The 16,900-nt window shown below is 40.2% G+C and overlaps 1 protein-coding gene across 4 annotated transcripts in view; it reads right to left on the bottom strand.

Moving 5' to 3' along the window:
- Window positions 1–3,474: 3,474 nt before the first annotated feature.
- The window catches only part of KCND2 (potassium channel, voltage gated Shal related subfamily D, member 2), a 273,760-nt gene continuing 260,334 nt past the window's right edge, over window positions 3,475–16,900 (bottom strand). For all 4 annotated transcript variants that reach the window (XM_014964300.1, XM_014964301.1, XM_014964303.1 and 1 more), the window contains 4 exons: window positions 14,488–14,586; window positions 12,798–12,893; window positions 8,368–8,615; window positions 3,475–6,776 (listed from right to left, as the gene is read on the bottom strand). In XM_014964300.1, coding sequence (XP_014819786.1) covers window positions 6,599–6,776; window positions 8,368–8,615; window positions 12,798–12,893; window positions 14,488–14,586 — 621 coding nt within the window. In that variant the 3' untranslated portion in view covers window positions 3,475–6,598. The remainder of the gene's footprint in view (window positions 6,777–8,367; window positions 8,616–12,797; window positions 12,894–14,487; window positions 14,587–16,900) is intronic.

Here is a 16,900-nt window from a genome sequence, read left to right as displayed (position 1 = left end):
CAAATTTCCATCCTTCCCATCGCTTAACCCGGACAGCGCTTCTGTAGCTTGGGGTAAGGTTCCTCTGCAGAAAAAGAGCAAGTATCTGAGAAAGCCTGGATGTAGATCAGCTCTAGACTTGGGAGTGCTACAGAGACCTGTGATGGTACACAGTGGAGCCATTGTTGGGGTTTTTCCCTGTTTAAACAAAAAAAAAAACCCAAAAAACCACCACCAAACCACAAATTATGGAATGTTGGAATGTTTTGATTGTGGATTGCATGGATTACAAGTACACAGCTATGTTCAGACTTGAAGTTTTACCCAAGGAGTGTCAGTGGAAGCTCCCTTGGCCATGCCTCAGCACTTCAAGCCCTCACATGGGATGACTCCTTGGGCTACCAGTGAGGTTGCCTCTGTATCTTCTCGTGTCTGGGTTGGAGCTCGTGAAGGAACAAGTATGGCAAGCCAGGCTAGGCAGATTTGTTTGAGAAGCGCACAGCTAGAATTAGTGATACAGACAGCCCAGGCCAGTTGGTTTTAGGCTTTCCAGGTGGTGAGGAAGCACTACCATTACATGTAGTCAGTTTATTCTAAGAGCAGGAGTAGGGCTGGCTGAAAGGGTGAACCGGTGAACTTCTGGGACTGGCTCGGAGGCAAAGGCCTCCTCCCTTCTAGAGAAATGTTCATGTGGTGGAGTCCCTGGTTAGTGTCTCCTTAAATCCAGAAACATTTGGACACTGTGAGGTAGTGATCCTCTTCCTAGGCATTGAAGAATGGTATTTGTGCACCCCAGATGTTAATCTGACAGAAGAGGCTAGAGCTGCACAGTGACAAATCATGCTAGAACTTCTGCAGTCAGTCCTGGGTTAAGCCCAGGATTGCCCCTACAGGGGTGTAACCAGTAGTGGTTACGTGTACCTACATGTATGGTCCTTGTGGTGGTTGCCCAACCTGGGAATAAAACGCAAGCAAGGTGTTAACGGCACCCTGAGAAAAAACAGGCTCCAAGGTCTGGAGATGTCCCTGGGATCTGCTCAGTTTTTCAGTAAAGAAACTCATTCTCTTTTGTCAGCTCAAAAGGTGAAGGGGATTTTTCATATCACAGCTAAACCAGGAGTCTCTAGTTCCAGGAGGTGGTAAGTCCAGGTGGTGGGGTTTGAGGTAACGCTTCTCCAAAACTGTTTTGGTGGTGGCTCCCTTGTTCAAGAATTGTTTGGGGTAGGACTCCTTTGATACAGAAGCGACCTCCCAGACCAGTGTTTGTGGACCCCCATGACAGTGAACGTCTGTGGTCAAGGTGACCTCACTTGGGCTTGGCTACCCAAATCCTGAGCCAGTCTGTGTTCAGAATGGGGCCAGTTTCATCAGGGGAAGAACCCGCATGTCAGGAATGAAAAAAAGTATTCCCTTCCCTAGCAAGGACTAACTGATAAGTATTCTGGGAAAGAATATTTTGAGTATTTAACAACATTTGCTGAAGTAGGTCTCGGCTCTCAACTGGAAGGCTTTCAGACTTTTTTCTTTCCCTGTGCTCAGCCTCTGAGATGTCCCTAGTTTTTTCTAGGGCTTGTTCAAAGAGCCTTAAAATTGATTGACTTGGCTGCTGCGAGTCTGTTCTTTTCCTGTAGAGCTTTAGGGTATACACAGGAGCAAGGCTGCTTGGCAAGAGGGGAACATTTAGAGATACTTGCAGCAGTGAAAACTACTTCATCCTTTTATTTCCTTTTTCCCCTCAGTTTTGAAGGAGTACCTGGAGGAGAAGGGTGGCGTGTTCTTTCTTCTCTGCAGCATAAACCGTAGTGAACCAAATATTTCTTGTTTCAACAAACAACTATGGAGCTGCTCCTTAATGTTTTTCACAGATGGCTTAATGCTGAGGAGAGCAATTCTGTTAGAAAAGGGGTCACCCCCTGCCTGCATCAGGTGTTTCTCTTTGGCCTGGTGGATCACCCTGACTCCACTCAGCTGTGGGGCTGAGTGAGGTTTGCACCACACAGGCAGGACTTGGGAGTGTGGGGAAGCAAAGTTCACTATTCCTGGTCTTTGGACAAGGTATTGATCCATCTGCCAGCAGTTTGTATGACAAGGCTTTCTGAAGGAAGCATAACTATGTTTTCTTTTCTTTAAAACATTTTGTAAGAGTAATCTTTGTATGATAAGGCTTTCTGAAGGAAGCATAACTATGTTTTCTTTTCTTTAAAACTGTTCATTTTGTAAGAGTAATCCGTAAATATAAGGGAAATTATAAAGAATAAATAGTAGAAAGGCTGATAGACACAGCAACTGTACAGTTAAATATGATGGAGACACTGATTTTCAAATAGTTTTTGAAGTTTTTACCACAAAAGCATTATGTTTAATTCATATGAATTGCTATTATTGAAGTGAGATTGAATCTAAAACTTTAAAACTCGCATATGATTGGTGACAGTTCATTTCTAAAAAATGGGATGTCCTAAATACGTCAGAGTTTTTATGCATCTACTTGCTTTTTGTGCAGTGCTCCCCCACCCTCAGTTGTTTGTTGTAGTAGGTACTGTGAAAATGGGTGCCTTAGAAGTAGATAAACAGAAAATGGACGTAGGTAAGAAATTAAGCTGTCCAGGTAATCGGATATATTTTACGGTCTTTGTCAGTCTGAATATGTTGCTCGCTCCTGATCTTTCTTTCAGCTGCACGTTTGCATACCCTGGCAGCTGACTGCAGTTCCACAACACCTGAAAAATCTTCAGATCTATCCATAGTCAATGGGAAAATAACATCCTGGTGGGCCCCAGATGGAAGAAAGAGAGCAGATGACCTCCTAAGCACCCTCCCTACCTGAACCTTTAGGATCCTGTGTTTTCACTAATATATCCTCATCCAGAGCAGCTCCCTCTCTGAAACCACCTTTCTCACTGGAGCAGCTGAGGTTGCATCGTGTTCTTGGCTGCGAAAGCCTTGTCTCAGCCGTCACTGTGTTTCCACAGGGAGTATACCCAAACCCTTGAAATGTAAAGCACACGCTTCCAGTTTGTTTCCAGGAGCCATTCTATGTGGGAGGACAGTTGTTCTCCTTAAAAATGCTCTGGGATGAATCACAGGCACAGAGCAGTAAGCTCCTGGCAGAGGCGCCTGTGGAGGGGTGCAAGTTCATGTTGCCAGAAATAATTTAATGCCCCAATTTTCTCTGCTGCTGCAGGCTGGGATGGGGAAGGTGGTGGCCACTCACACAGATTGGGGGCAGCTCTGTGTTATGGTATCACAGAATGGTTGGAGTTGGAAGGGACCTTAAAGATCATCTAGTTCCAACCCTCCTGCCGTGGGCAGGGACACCTCCCACCAGACCAGGTTGAGTTGAGGTAGCTCTGGTATGGTTTAGATGTGCTCATGGCTTGCCTGGAATTAGCGTTGGGGAGATTTGTTGCCCTGAAATTTAGTGTTCCTTCAATCTTGCTGGGAAAAAAAAAAAAAAAAAAAGAAGTTCCATGAATAAGTTATTGCAAAACCAGATTGACCCATTCAAGCATGCAGATGTTTTATTTAAATATTCCTCAAATGTCTATTTATTCAGCATAACGCATGTATTATGCTGCCTTCTGAAATACGATATATGACTGTCAAACAAAATTGTCAAAACAACAACCTTGGTTTCTTTGTATGATACACAGAAATAATTACATTTCATGTACAGTACAGATGCATTTTACACAGTCATCAACAGTCATTCACTACCAAAACAGCATTAAAATCACCTAAAACACCGAAAGAATGTGTATTTCCCAAATTCAGAATAAATTAATGATTTTGAATGTGACATATGGAAATAGGAGACAGGACTGAAATTCTGCAAAATCATATTAAATTATTCCTTAGGCTGCATTTAAGAAATGAAAGTACAAGTTGCTTCAGGGGTATAACTGTTATGCAAGTGTATTGCTGTAGTGCATTATTTTTAGTCCATATGAGACGGAGAATAAAGAGATTTTTTTAAAAGACACGTGACCTAACGGAGTCAGTAGGTTTCCTGGGTTGTATGTACTCTGTCCCAAAGTGGACTTAGTAACTGCCTTTTTGCATTGTTTACCAGATATAACTCATCAAGAAGTACCATGTGGCATGAAGAAGTTGTTGCTGCAGATTGCTAATATCAAGGCAGTTTTTATGTCAGTAACCGATTGCCGGAAGGTGGGGACCAAGCTGGTTTTTGTATGAGTAACCATGGGTAGAAGTATGATGCAAGTAAAAACCCTGGGTCCATTCTGCCTCTCTTTTAAACCCCGTTAAAACTTGCATGACCAACCAGCTCCAGCAGATCTACTGCAGTTTTCCAAGAGAGTGCAAGAGAGGAGAGCGACCTCAGGCAATGGACCTCGGCAGAGCTCCTCAGAAGGAGCACTCCCCTGGCTCAGAGGACAGTCTGTGCTTCTTCTCTCTGCTAAGGCTTGAAAGGAATGTAGAAGCTCAGTTTACAATGACAACGTTATTCTGATTTGCAGAAAAAGTAGGAAGTTAATTGCAAATTAACCAAGCTTCCGAGTATGTATATGATAAGATACAAGAGTAATGCATAGCATTATGTACTCCTTTTAACTGCATTTTAATTCTAATATGTGATATTGTTGTATTTTGGTGTCTATACTGTAGCATGATAGTCTGTCATCTACTCTTCAATCTCTGTTGACAGGTAGAGAGAAACCAGTATTTGTGTGCAGTAAAAAGTGTATCATCATCAGTAAGTTTCAGTTTTTAGTGGGTATTTTCTCCTAATGTAAATTTTCAGGTCAGTAGAATGCTAGCAAATACTGTACTGAAACATACACTACTCAAACTATTAAATAACTGTGTTAATCATTTATTGTAATGGCATCTAATGCACTGAGCCTTTTGATTTATATGCCTATTTTATTTTGCCGACATGCAATTATTTCTGATCCAGTGTTTTTGATGTATATATGTATGTATTGATATGCACATATTCCATGTATACTTGATGTATATGATATATGGTATGTCATGTATATAGAAAGCGTTATGATACATCTCCTAATGCACTGCCATGAAGAAAAATTACACTTTTTTTATCAGAAAGGTTTCCGGTAACATCAATGTCTTTTAAAAATGAAGCCAAAAAGCCTCAACTAGTAGCGCCTTCATATTAGCTTCTAGGCCTGCCCATGTGTGTAAATTCCAATTGAAATAAATCATATTTTTATATATTTGGGACCCAATCCATTGTTCTATCAGTGTTCTTAGGTAATTAAATATCTTAACACAATTAAAATTCTCAAACAAATTTTAGTATGCAAGTTTACAGATAATTACAAAAATAATTTAGCCATCTTTTTTACTGATTATCTTTTGGTGTCTTCCAGTGTAGCCAATACTCTGAGTGCTGCAGAATGTCAACAAGGAAGGTTTGGAGATAAGTGTTAGCTGATCCCCAAAGCACTATTTTTTGGCAATTTTAATCAAATAAGATTGATCCTGCAAAAGTACACTGGGACGAGGGGTTTGTTCTGAAAATACAGAAGTAGACAAGATGTCTACGGAAGAAAGGACCGTGTTGATTCATCAGTAGCTTTGAAATCCCAAATAGTACAGTAATGCTGGAGTGGACAACAAATTGTCATAGAAAGAGACGACAGTGGACATAAAGAACAATGACTGAATAGCGCATTCGTGGTGCACGGTTTGGCTGTAAGATTATTTAAATGTTTGCCATTAGAAGTTTATAGTGCAGATGAAGTTGTGTAAAATACCTTAAAAAAAAAAAAAAGAAATCCTGATTCCTGATACAACAGGTGTACAATGACTTATTGCAGTTGTAACAGTACCTAGGAAGCAAGATAAAACAATAGTAAATATTGAACTAACTGAACACCTTTAGTTCACTAATGAGTGTTTGAATAAGAAATACTGCATTTTTCAAAGGGAAGTTATTTGTACAACTACCATGGAACATTAACAATCAGCTTGTTGTAAGTGCACGGAAATGCCCCTTTCTACAGTAATATTTTATCATGCCTAATCTGAAAAAACAACAAAAGTAAACTGAGATCACAGCTCCAAATAATTTCAGCATGCATTATGGTTGTAGTTCTTTCAGTCAGTACAAACATATTTCATATGAGCGTTTTTTTTCTTTCGTTTTTTGATAGTTTCTCAACAAGTTTGTGGTTTATTAACAGGAAAAAAAAAAAAAGACACGTTATCAAAATGTTTCTCGTTGTTTTGCATTCAGCAGGAGCACAGGTTTGTTTCTATTTTTCTTTTGCGTTTTTGTTTGGTTTTTTTTTCTTTTTTTTTCTAAAAAGAGCTCTCATGATAAGAAGAAGCATCAATGGGGACATTTCATTGTGCTCATATAGTAAGTCAGGATGGTCAGAGAAGATTCCACCACACGTCGGTTCGGGCAAGGGGTAAGAAACTCCTTTTGGTTCACAGGCTACGACACTGAAACCCACAGAATGTTTTGTTTCTCCGGCGCCTCTGGGTCGTCGTCGTCGGCCGCTGGCGCGCACGTCAAGGGGCGTTGGCTTTGTCAGCTCGCTCATCGTTCCTCGCCACTCCTTCCTCACTGCTCGAGCTCAGCTTGCAAGTGGTCTTTATGCTAATTTATAAATAACTCCTTGTTTTATAAAGCGGATACTCTGACAATGTTTCCCCCCGAGTACTCGGGAGACTCTGGCCTATCATCTCCTTCGGGTGTGGTGACTGGAGGTGTCGGGATGCTAATTATTGCTGTAGTGACGTAAGGCTGCTCACAGTTTAGTTTAACGCACTCTTCCACTTTGGCATTTAAGCTGGAACGGCTGGAGGAAGAAACAAAAATCCATGAAGACAGAAAGTCCGCCCTCCTGCAAGCCTCCCGTGTGCCCAGTTCTGCTCCTTGAGGTGGCCGTCCCCATCCTGCCCCGTTAAAGAGCTCCAAGGTGCCAAATGGCACCACCCCACCACTCTGCAACCCCAGCTGCAGGTGGTCCGTGGCCGTGTCCATGGACTGACCCCCTTTCTCCCTTCCTTCGCACTGTTTCAGCACTTCTAAAAGTTTCCCAGCCCATCACCTCAGTGTTTCTGAGCATGGGAAGCATTTCAGCTGCTCCCTGGGGAGAAAACTTCACATAGACCTAGTGGGAACCAAGGGGTAGCCCCGGTCTCCTACCAGTTCCTCCATGGCATGGTTATTTAAGAACATTTTGTAGATTACATATACCCTCAAGAGTAACACACAGTGATATACGCACTAATAAAGTGTTCATGGAGTTGCTGCAGTATCTCAGCGTCATAAGAAGCTTGTAAAACAGACTGTTTTGAGGTGAGACTGACACTTTGTGCTTGTGTTTTTAGCTTGTTTTTTAGCACAGAGCTGATGCTTTGTGTTTTTACATACTCTCTGACTGAAGGTTTGCTGCAGGAAAGTCCTCTGGCAGGGAAAGGATGGGTACAGGCAGAATATTTCCTGAAAAGCTAAGACAGTTTGGAGCTTTGAGCTGTCCAGGAGGTCTCATTGTGGAACAGCTTCAAGCTGCTGGATTGTTCATGGAAGTGAAATCCAAACCTAGTAACTATACAAAGCAAGCTACTCAAAATGTAAGTTAACAGGAAAATATCTATAGCAACTAGTGCTGAAAATGATTCTTTTTTACATGGTGGTGTGTTTGAGTTCAATAGAAGACACATCTGAATGTCCTGAGACCTTTGCTGAATGTTTGGAGGTGGTTTTTGGATATACCTGAAGGCCAAATGGTTTATTTGTGAGAGTACAGAGATGCTCAGTACCTTACAGACACTTGAACTGCACTTTCCTCACTTTTGTAATAACTCCTCAAGCTAAGAAATACATCTTTCTTATCCATTTCATATTTTTTATTTAGAAGATTCTTTCTTATGACTATTGCACGTAGGACTCTAGGAATCAGTTTTATTTCTCTGCTCTGTGGAAATGTGAGGAAATCTCATTTGTCCTGTGCTTCTGAACCAAACCAGGAGAAACAACAGGGACAGACCTTTCTCTCTCTTCCCACTTGCTCGTCTCATGTAACTGCACTGCACATTTTTCTATGCTAATTTTTTCTTGTTACGCGTTTGTCCATGGCATATAATATCTGGTGCTCTATTTAATCTGGGGTCCCTGGATACTATTCGCTGCCAATAGTACACAGAGGTTTGTGGGGAGGGCAGGAGAGGGCAGAAATGGGTATAGAGAAGGACTGTTCTGCTGTCTTGGATTAATCTGGGAGCAAACTAAGTGTGGGGTGTTTCAGTACTAGTGTCCGTTCTGGGATGACTGTTTGGCTCCAATCTTTTGCCTCACAAGCCTACCTTGCAGAGGCCACAACACCGCGACTCTACATCCCTTCTCCAGGGGCTTCAGCTCTGGGTGTGCTGGTGCCTGGGAAGTACCTGTTAGACAGAGGCGTCCTCTCCACGCATCTGATCTGGATGGTGCTGAGCTCTTGGACGCTGCCCGGGCGGCTGCCGGTGAGGGTGGTGTTTGGGATGCGGTAAGTCTTTTTATGTCTTCGTGAGCAGCAAGTGCTGGTAACGCCTTGTTGAGACGAGAGAGAGGGGCTGTGGCTGGGGGGTCTATTGACTGTGGAAACCTCCATGCAGCTCTCTTCATACACTTGCTCATCCACAAACTCGTGATTCTAGCCCCGAGAATTCCAATAAAGGGACAAAGCACACACACAAAGATAAATACAGTGAAAGTATTAATCACGATTGTTTAAAGGCTTGAATTGACACAACTGAATAAACTGGGAAAGTTAGACAGTTTATTCTTGATTATGCTGTTTAGCCTTTATTAGCCTGGGCTGAATACCAATACAAATGTAAATGCTGGAACAAAACAGAGCTCTGATTAAGAAAAAGTTAATCCAAATTATTTTGTAAATTAGCACATGATTGTAATGTAGTTTGCATCATAAATATCTGTATAATCTATGAAGTGCCACAGAATAGGGGATTATGTTTATTAATAAAAATGCAAGTGGTGCTTATATAAATGCTCTAGATGTCATCTGGAAATAAATAAGATTTATTGTATTGAACTATAATAAAATAAAAATCACAATTATTTTCCAGATGAGTCCATAAAGCTTCCTGTTGAGTTACATGTTAGAAACCAGGATCTGAAGCAGTGTGTTTCAAGGTATGCATCTATGTCAAAGAAAAAGATTCGATTAAATAGAAGCTTTGATTAGAAGAGATGAGACAGCTATTTAAAACCATCCCAAAAGTTCCTAATTACTGTAGATGGATGTATTGAAGGCAGTTTAGAAAACTGAGCATTTAGTTAAATTAAGTAGTCTTTGTTAATGCAATCTTTGCTTAATCCATCCCAGCATAGACAGTAGCCTTACAGGGTTGTCATAGAGCTGAATCCAAATTCAAGCAAAGGTCTGGTTTATATTGACTCAGTAGGTGATTAGGGAGGGTTTCACACATAGCTGTGATTTCCACATTATCTTTGTGTGTGAGAGTGAAATAGGCATGTTGCTTACCAGGGGGAAGGAATTTTTACAGTTGTTTTAAAATAGCAGCCCAAATTAAGCAGAGGTTAAGAAATATGTTTATGCACAGTTTGAGAAAGCCGCTTTCTAAAAAAAAATATCTTTCCAGTTACTGCTGGAATCAGTCTGCATATCCTGAGAATGGTTTAGGGAGCATTTTGTGGCTTCTTTTTTTTTACACTCTGCACAGTCTCATTCGCGTAAAGTTTGTTAGCCTGCTGTGTCTTTGTGCATTAGAATGAGAAACATTATTTTTCCCCCTAAAGAACGATGTGCTAATTGGAAAGGTGCTGATGTTTTCCAGGAGAGCTACAGTAAAGCACTAATATAAAATATGTAAGCGAAGTAAAAGGAGTAGCAACTGTAGCCAAGTGTTTGCTACACATGGAAATACTGTCATAGGCATATGATTGTTATTTTAATTTCTTCTGTTCTTCTTCACTGATACATAAGTTTTTGTGCACAAGTGGCGTTGAAGAATGCCAGTTTTAACTGATATGGAAAGAAAGAACTTGCTTGAAAACTGACTTCTGTAAGGTGTATGTTAATCAAGATATTGAATGTGATCAAACAGTAGACATAAAATTCAGAGAGAAAAATTACCTAATAGCCATCTTTAGATTACATTCAGTGGCTTACATTAAGTTTGCCAAGAACTCTGCTAGTTTTCCAATTAAAAGTAATTTTGTGCTTCCTAAAACTTTTATGGAGCAACCAACTCAATCCATTCAACTCAATTCAATTTGTAGGGTCCATTAAAGAAGGTTATTGAGTGAACCTTTAATGTAGACTGGAAACATTTTGAAACCATATAATGGCTCAAGTTAATATATTTGATTATGCTTATTAATTAACTGTTCTTAAATCAGGTAAAGTAGCCTGTAAAATATAACTTTCAGTGCAATTATTTTCATTATTAATGTAATTTTCACAGAATTCCATAACATTGCCCACACTGCATTTTTTAGAGTGGAAGAGATCTTATCCTATTGATTGTAAAGTGCTGGAATAAAGAAAATATGCCTTTGCTTAGCATCAGATGCTTATACCAAATGATATCTCAAGGAATGAGGTGAGGCTAAAAAGTCATCTCACTCTTGCTGTAATACTATGAACCAGTAACTTGCCAGAATCCACAAGCTGAATGCCCAAAATTTCAAGTTTGCACTAAAATTTTAGGAATGCATGATCTGACTAGGCAGTTGCAGAATACGGCTTGAAACCTCTGCATACATTTTTGTGTTCCTGTGTCACATGAACATCAGTACCAGCAGCAGGACCCAACAAATAAGGAAAAATGAAAGTAGATTCTCTGTGAATTTAGGAAACAAGATAGTACTGACAGTACTTGCTTTATAGACTTTTTTTTTTTTTTTTAAATCCGTGTTTAAGGAAAGAAGAAAAAAAATAGGCTTACTTACTCCATCATTATGATTAGAGGAAATGTGAAACTTTGGGAACCTAATCCAGCTCTACCAAATGAATCAAAATTTATTTTCCATTATTTGTATAAGTCTTTGACAGGACCTATGGCTACTATCAGGGCTTTTAAATATGTTTGTAGTATTCAACTGTGGAACTATTTTTGAGGCAGATTGCTATTATCAGGTTCCAGTACAAAATGTCTCAAAAATGTTCTAAAAGGACCCAGCCTGAATCCTGGCAAAGAAACCACATTATACCCTGAATAAGAAGCAGGACATTTTGTTCTACAGCATATAATATAAAAATAAATACTCAAAAGTAAGAATAAACACCTGTAGGATGATATATTACTATCTAAGTAATGTAACAATTGAGCCATTCTATTTACAAAGAAATGCTGTTGAAAGGAGAACATTAATTTAATTTAATTTAACATATACATACATCATATTTTAATTTAGCAATGTCTGTTGTGGGGAAATTTTTTTTTTTTTTTTTTTTTTTTTTTTTTTTCAGATTGGAAACATCCTCCTTTGATGCAGACTAGCACTGTGCAGTGCTTACTCTGCAGTAAGATTCGTTCCTACTAAAGCTTACAGAATTGGATACTTTCCTGTTTTCTAAATTCTTTTCAATTTTTTTGTTTTTGGGGATATTTTTTTTTTTTTTTTTTTTTTTTTTTTTTGAGAAAGAGGAGAAAGACTTTCACAATGATCTCCATCAAATATAGTAGAAGCATTACTGGGTCTTTCAATGAAAATCTAAAACCAGGCTGTAAAGAAAAGAAAAAATAGCATAAATTTCCTCTACATGTACAAAAATTAAGGAGAAATCATATAACTTTTATATTTAACTGGAACTCATATAACTAGATATAAATTTGTAAATGGTATTTTAATGGATGTTGACCAATTTACCAACAATATAAGGTAAATTCTACATGACAATATAACCCCTGAAAATTATAAAAATACAAGGAGATAATTTCAGTGAAGTTCCCAAATCTACAAAGATTAAATTCAATATAAATAATATTTAGGTTCTTAATTTTCTTAGGAAATTATGAGAGGAAACAGTGTAAATTTAGGGACAATTGGGGTTACTGCTGTGATGTAATCTGTCCAGAAACATACTATTAGTAAACATGGCACTTAGTTATTAGTGAATCATAACTCTGCTGTACTTTATTATTCTTTATGGCTGTATAATTATTGAGGTATTGACCAGGGAAAAATATAGAGAGCTCGTAATAAGTAGTGGTTTTGATTTATAGGGAGTTTAAAATCTAGATGAGCATATTTGGGCTGTTATGAAGTACATCAGTGATTTCGACAGGGATCTCAGTATCAAACTGAAGCCAAAAGACTTCGAAGCTTTGCACCTGCATCTGGATTTAACACTTATAAGTTTCAAAATAGGATACTGGGGGATCCCCTTTTACAGTTACTTCAGTAAGAATCACGTTCGCATCCAAGGAAATGCTCAGCAGCTCTACCTCTACAAAAGCCCAACGTTTGCTCAGGCAAAAACTTGCTTTGACTGGAGTGAGTATTGAATGTGTACGGATTACAAATTGTGTTCTACGAACTGTACTGCAGAACAGTGCAGATCATAAGATCATCTTTGGTATGAAAACCATATGGAATGTCACACACAGAGCTTGGCTATATGGATGTCATCTCGCTGATGCCGGTATCTTTCTAGGTAAGGTTCTCATCCAGGGTCTCTGCTATTTATATGCAGTGGGTATAATGCCTTAAAATAAGACAAAATGGTTTTTCTTCCCAGTTAACTGTTTTCATATAAAGGCCCATTAATTGGAAGAAATACTGAAAACATTCAAAACTAGCCTGGTGTTGGAATTCACAGGAAAACACAGTTCTCTTTTCTTACCGTAGTTTTTTCTAGGCAGTGAAGCAGGTGGTGGTGCTGTGTTTCAAAGGAAGAGCCAGATTTGCTAACAAAGGCCTGTTCTTCTTCACTGGAGGACTGTTAATACAGAGAACTCCGTATTATTCTCATCTGTGAACAAGAGAGCTCTTATCCAAATATTTGATCAGAACTAATCTGGATTGCACGCGGTAGCATAACTGCAATTCTTCATCTACATAGTATAACCCAAATCATTTTGGACCTCAGTTCTCTTTTGCTTGTTTGGTCTTTTAATCAAAATATTTTCTTCCCTTGCACCTCCTTTTAAACATTTCCCCCTTAGGTTTTTTATATATAGATGGAATAGTACAATTTATAAGTGCAATCAGTATGTAAGCTTTGAATGTTGAATCAACGCATACTTAAATTTATCATAAATTTTAGTGACGGTAAAATATTTTTTTCCCTGGGAATGTGCCTCATTTGAAGGAAATTAAACATAGTTATCCTCCTGGGATCATTTCATAGCACTAAAGAATTTGTGGTATTGCTGCTTACACAAAAATTCATGTCAGTGATCCCAATCTGCTGAGTTTAGAAAGCGTATAGCAGATGTTACTGACGCAGAATGAAGAATTAAGTAGAAAGCATCCACTGTTTATTAATTGCTTTCATAATTATTCACTAGAAAGCAGAAGACTAAATAGAGGAGGAAGTGGGATAATAGGAAAGATTACAATTCAACTTGGGGATATTTGAAATCTGCATGGCAATTAAGCTATTTGGTGTCTTCTTAGTTCAAAGGTTTGCATTCTTTCAAGCAGGAGAGGAAGCGGGGGCTCTGACTGCTCGCCTTTTGTGCGAGACCGGATGGACGGACGGACAGCCCCTTCCTCCTCCGCTGGCTGTAGGTTAAACTGCTCGGCTTTTACACACATATTGAACAGAAAGGGCACAGAGGAATGAAAGCCTTCCTGTATCCCTCAGGGAATTGCCTAAATGCCGGAAAATGGCAGGGATTATAAAACACTGTGTCTTCAGTCTTCCTCAGCTGTCTGCAGCTCCGTGCAGCCAAGGGGCTGTCTCCGGCAGCGCAGTCGCCGTGGGTCCCCCTCCCAGCCCCTGCCCCTGGCTCCCGCTGCTCAGCCTGGCCTCCTTGGCAGGGTAGGGGGGATTTGCTTCAGGTAACGTTAGATTTCAATGTGTTTGAAGTAATCCCCAGGATTCTCCTCAGAGCAAAGTAGGTGCTTCCAGGGACCAGGTGTTTCCAGGGCTTTTTACTCTACAACACCCCTCCTTGCAAATGGTACCCCAGAGCTACCTCTTCCCCTCGCTGAGGATGAACCCTGGTTTGGCCACCCATGTTCTACCTGTCTAAAGCCAAATGAGATAAATCCAATTGACCTCCTGAGAGGCAAACGCTGTACTTTATTAATGAGGCTTGCTATGGGATCTAACTCTAAAAATGTGGGTTACATTTGAATGCAGCTTTTCTATCTGGCCGTTTCCCCTGTCTTTTAACACCCTGTCACCGACCCTCACAAGCTTCCTTTAACAAACGTAATTGTCCAATTTATCCTTCCTTAATCTACCTCTAAACATAACATGGCCTAAAGACCCAAGTCGACTTGCCCTGGTGATAAATAGAACAAGCTACTGCTGGGCTGTCATTAAGCTGTTCCTCTGGAGGTGGAGGATATGAAAACATTACCTGCTGCAGCTGGTTGCTCAGTAAGCCATTTCGTTTGCTCTGCATGTAGGCATTAGCACTCCCACTCTTTGCTGCGCGAATTCGAGCAAGTCTGGCTTTCTGTGTAAATAGACAAAAGGAAGAGTGTCACTTGTACTCGTATCCATTATTCTGTTTATCTAAAACTGCTAATTGGAATCAGCTGCTTATGAATACCAATATCATAAACATGGAAAGTCTGCATTGCATCTGTCCTCCAGGTGGAGCAAATCATAAGTGCCTTCCTATTTAAAGTGCAAATGACAGAAGTTTTTATTTGTTTGCATGCATCAGCTAATAAGAACAATGATTTTGGACAAGGGAGTAGACAGATCAGCATGTAAATGCCTGCTTTAGTTTCATTGCCGCAACTGTGCCACTGCTTATGCTTTGTGGATCAGGAACATGGGCATCCATCTCAGCTCCTCCTGCAGTGAAAAGCTCCTTAAAGGCGAAGAAATGGTTCAGAAAAACATAATATTGCGACTGCTGTGAGCTGGTTTCTGAGAGCCTTCTGGGTTTTTAGAATAGCAGGATGTGATAGTGTTTTTTATGCTGTTTCCCAGCTAGGTTTTTTGAATGCTTGCCAGGCCTTTTAAAAGCCTTTTTACCTCTTCATATTTATTGGTACAGTCAGATGGTCATAATCTGTCCATAATCTGATTTTCCAGAGTCTGCAGGTATTAAATTCCTGGGAGAGATTTGAGATTTCTCAGGTGAGCTTCACTGCTTGTGAATGTGACTTTCACACCAGAGGAGAAGGTGGCTCATGAGCGAAGGACACTTTGCATCCACTGACTTTTGCACAACAATTAAGATCCAACATTAGGGGAAAGTGTGAAGAAAAGACTCTCTCAACCAGTAATACAGAAAACAGAAGCATTTATGGGATTTCTAGGATGGCATCGTGGTTCTGTGATTTTTGTGGCTAGTAACGTGTAAGAGGGTGTATGGATTTATCTTCATGCATTGGTTTCTGATCCTGAAAGCCAAATGCTGAACAGCATCTGAAGTTGAATGGCCACTGAAGTACAGAAGGAGACACAGTGAAGAACTTGAAAAACTGACTTTGATATATTAATAGAGATTTTCATATCTGATAATTACGTAGTTGGTATTTGCAGAAAATAGAGGGAGCATTTCTCCCCTTAACCCAATTTCTGTGGCATTAGATGTCAGTATGAAATAATTGAGAATCCCTGAATACTTGTAAAGGGAGGCAGCCTGGTCACTGTAGCTGCCAGATCTCTCTGGCATGATTAATACTTAACTGACTATGAGGAATGACTCAACACCACGCTTCTTTGCACTCACAGCCTCAAACTCACAGATCTTCTCAACAGCAAGCCAAGAAATTCGTGACAGCTAACAGTAAACATGGCTAGAATCTGGCTTATGTTATATGTCCTGTATTTATTATCTTTTAATTGTTCTGAAAGAAAATAAGGTAATGCTGTGGACATGTGCATCACTGATTCAAAAAGCCCACATGAGAGGCTGTTGCCTTATTTTGTGAGATACTGGCCATTTTAGAATAACACATTTCTTTGTCACCTTCCTTGGTGCACACAGCCTTCCCAGCTACGCTGGTAACTCACCGTATTCCAGTGGTAAGGAGTGAAATGCCCGGGTCACCTGCACTGGGCTTCTGCACAGGTGAATTCCTACTCTCCCTTCCTCCTGTTAGGAAAGGACACCTGCAGCCCCATGTTCCATCACCTTGGGTGGGTCCTGAGAGGCTGGACTGGGTATAAATGTCCAGTCAGGGCTCTTTCACCATGGCTGACCAGACCTGGGTAGCCTGGTGTGCTGCAGTGAGCTGCCCAAGAGGACATCATGCCAGGCTGGCCTATGGTCCTCAGAAACCCACCAGTGTGGGAAACGCTTAACAGCTCCACTCTCCAGGCTCACACGAGCTCCTTGATGGCACCTCCAGGGCTAAAAATGTGGTTAGGGCTGAGTCCTCAGGGACGGCAATTAAAAATCCCCTTGTGCTGGCAGAAAATAGGTTATTTTCAAGGTGGAGTTCTTCAGATGCAACACCAGCACGAGTGGCTGAAGGTTGGGGGAAGAGCATTGCAGAATAGTCACGGGTTAGGACACGTGCACTGGGTTATGCTCATAAATATATTAATGGTCTCTCTTAGCACTACTGTTTAGCCTTAGGAGCTCGAGACACTTTAGAGATGCCTTGACAGAGTGCAATATGGAGTCCCATAAATAAGTGATTTCAGTCACAGATTTTTTAGCTGTGGTACTTTTCAGTGTGCTCTTTATACAGAGAAATTAATTAGGTTTAATGAACAAAAATTTTACATACATTAGTTATGCTTTTCCTTTTAGCTTGCATATTCATTTTCTCTTTAATAATTGAAATATTAATTATGGTGCAGCA

The sequence above is a fragment of the Calidris pugnax genome, unplaced genomic scaffold, assembly GCF_001431845.1.
Source record: "Calidris pugnax isolate Ruff unplaced genomic scaffold, ASM143184v1 scaffold44, whole genome shotgun sequence".
Taxonomy (NCBI): domain Eukaryota; kingdom Metazoa; phylum Chordata; class Aves; order Charadriiformes; family Scolopacidae; genus Calidris; species Calidris pugnax.
This window is presented reverse-complemented; position numbering and strand designations above follow the sequence as displayed.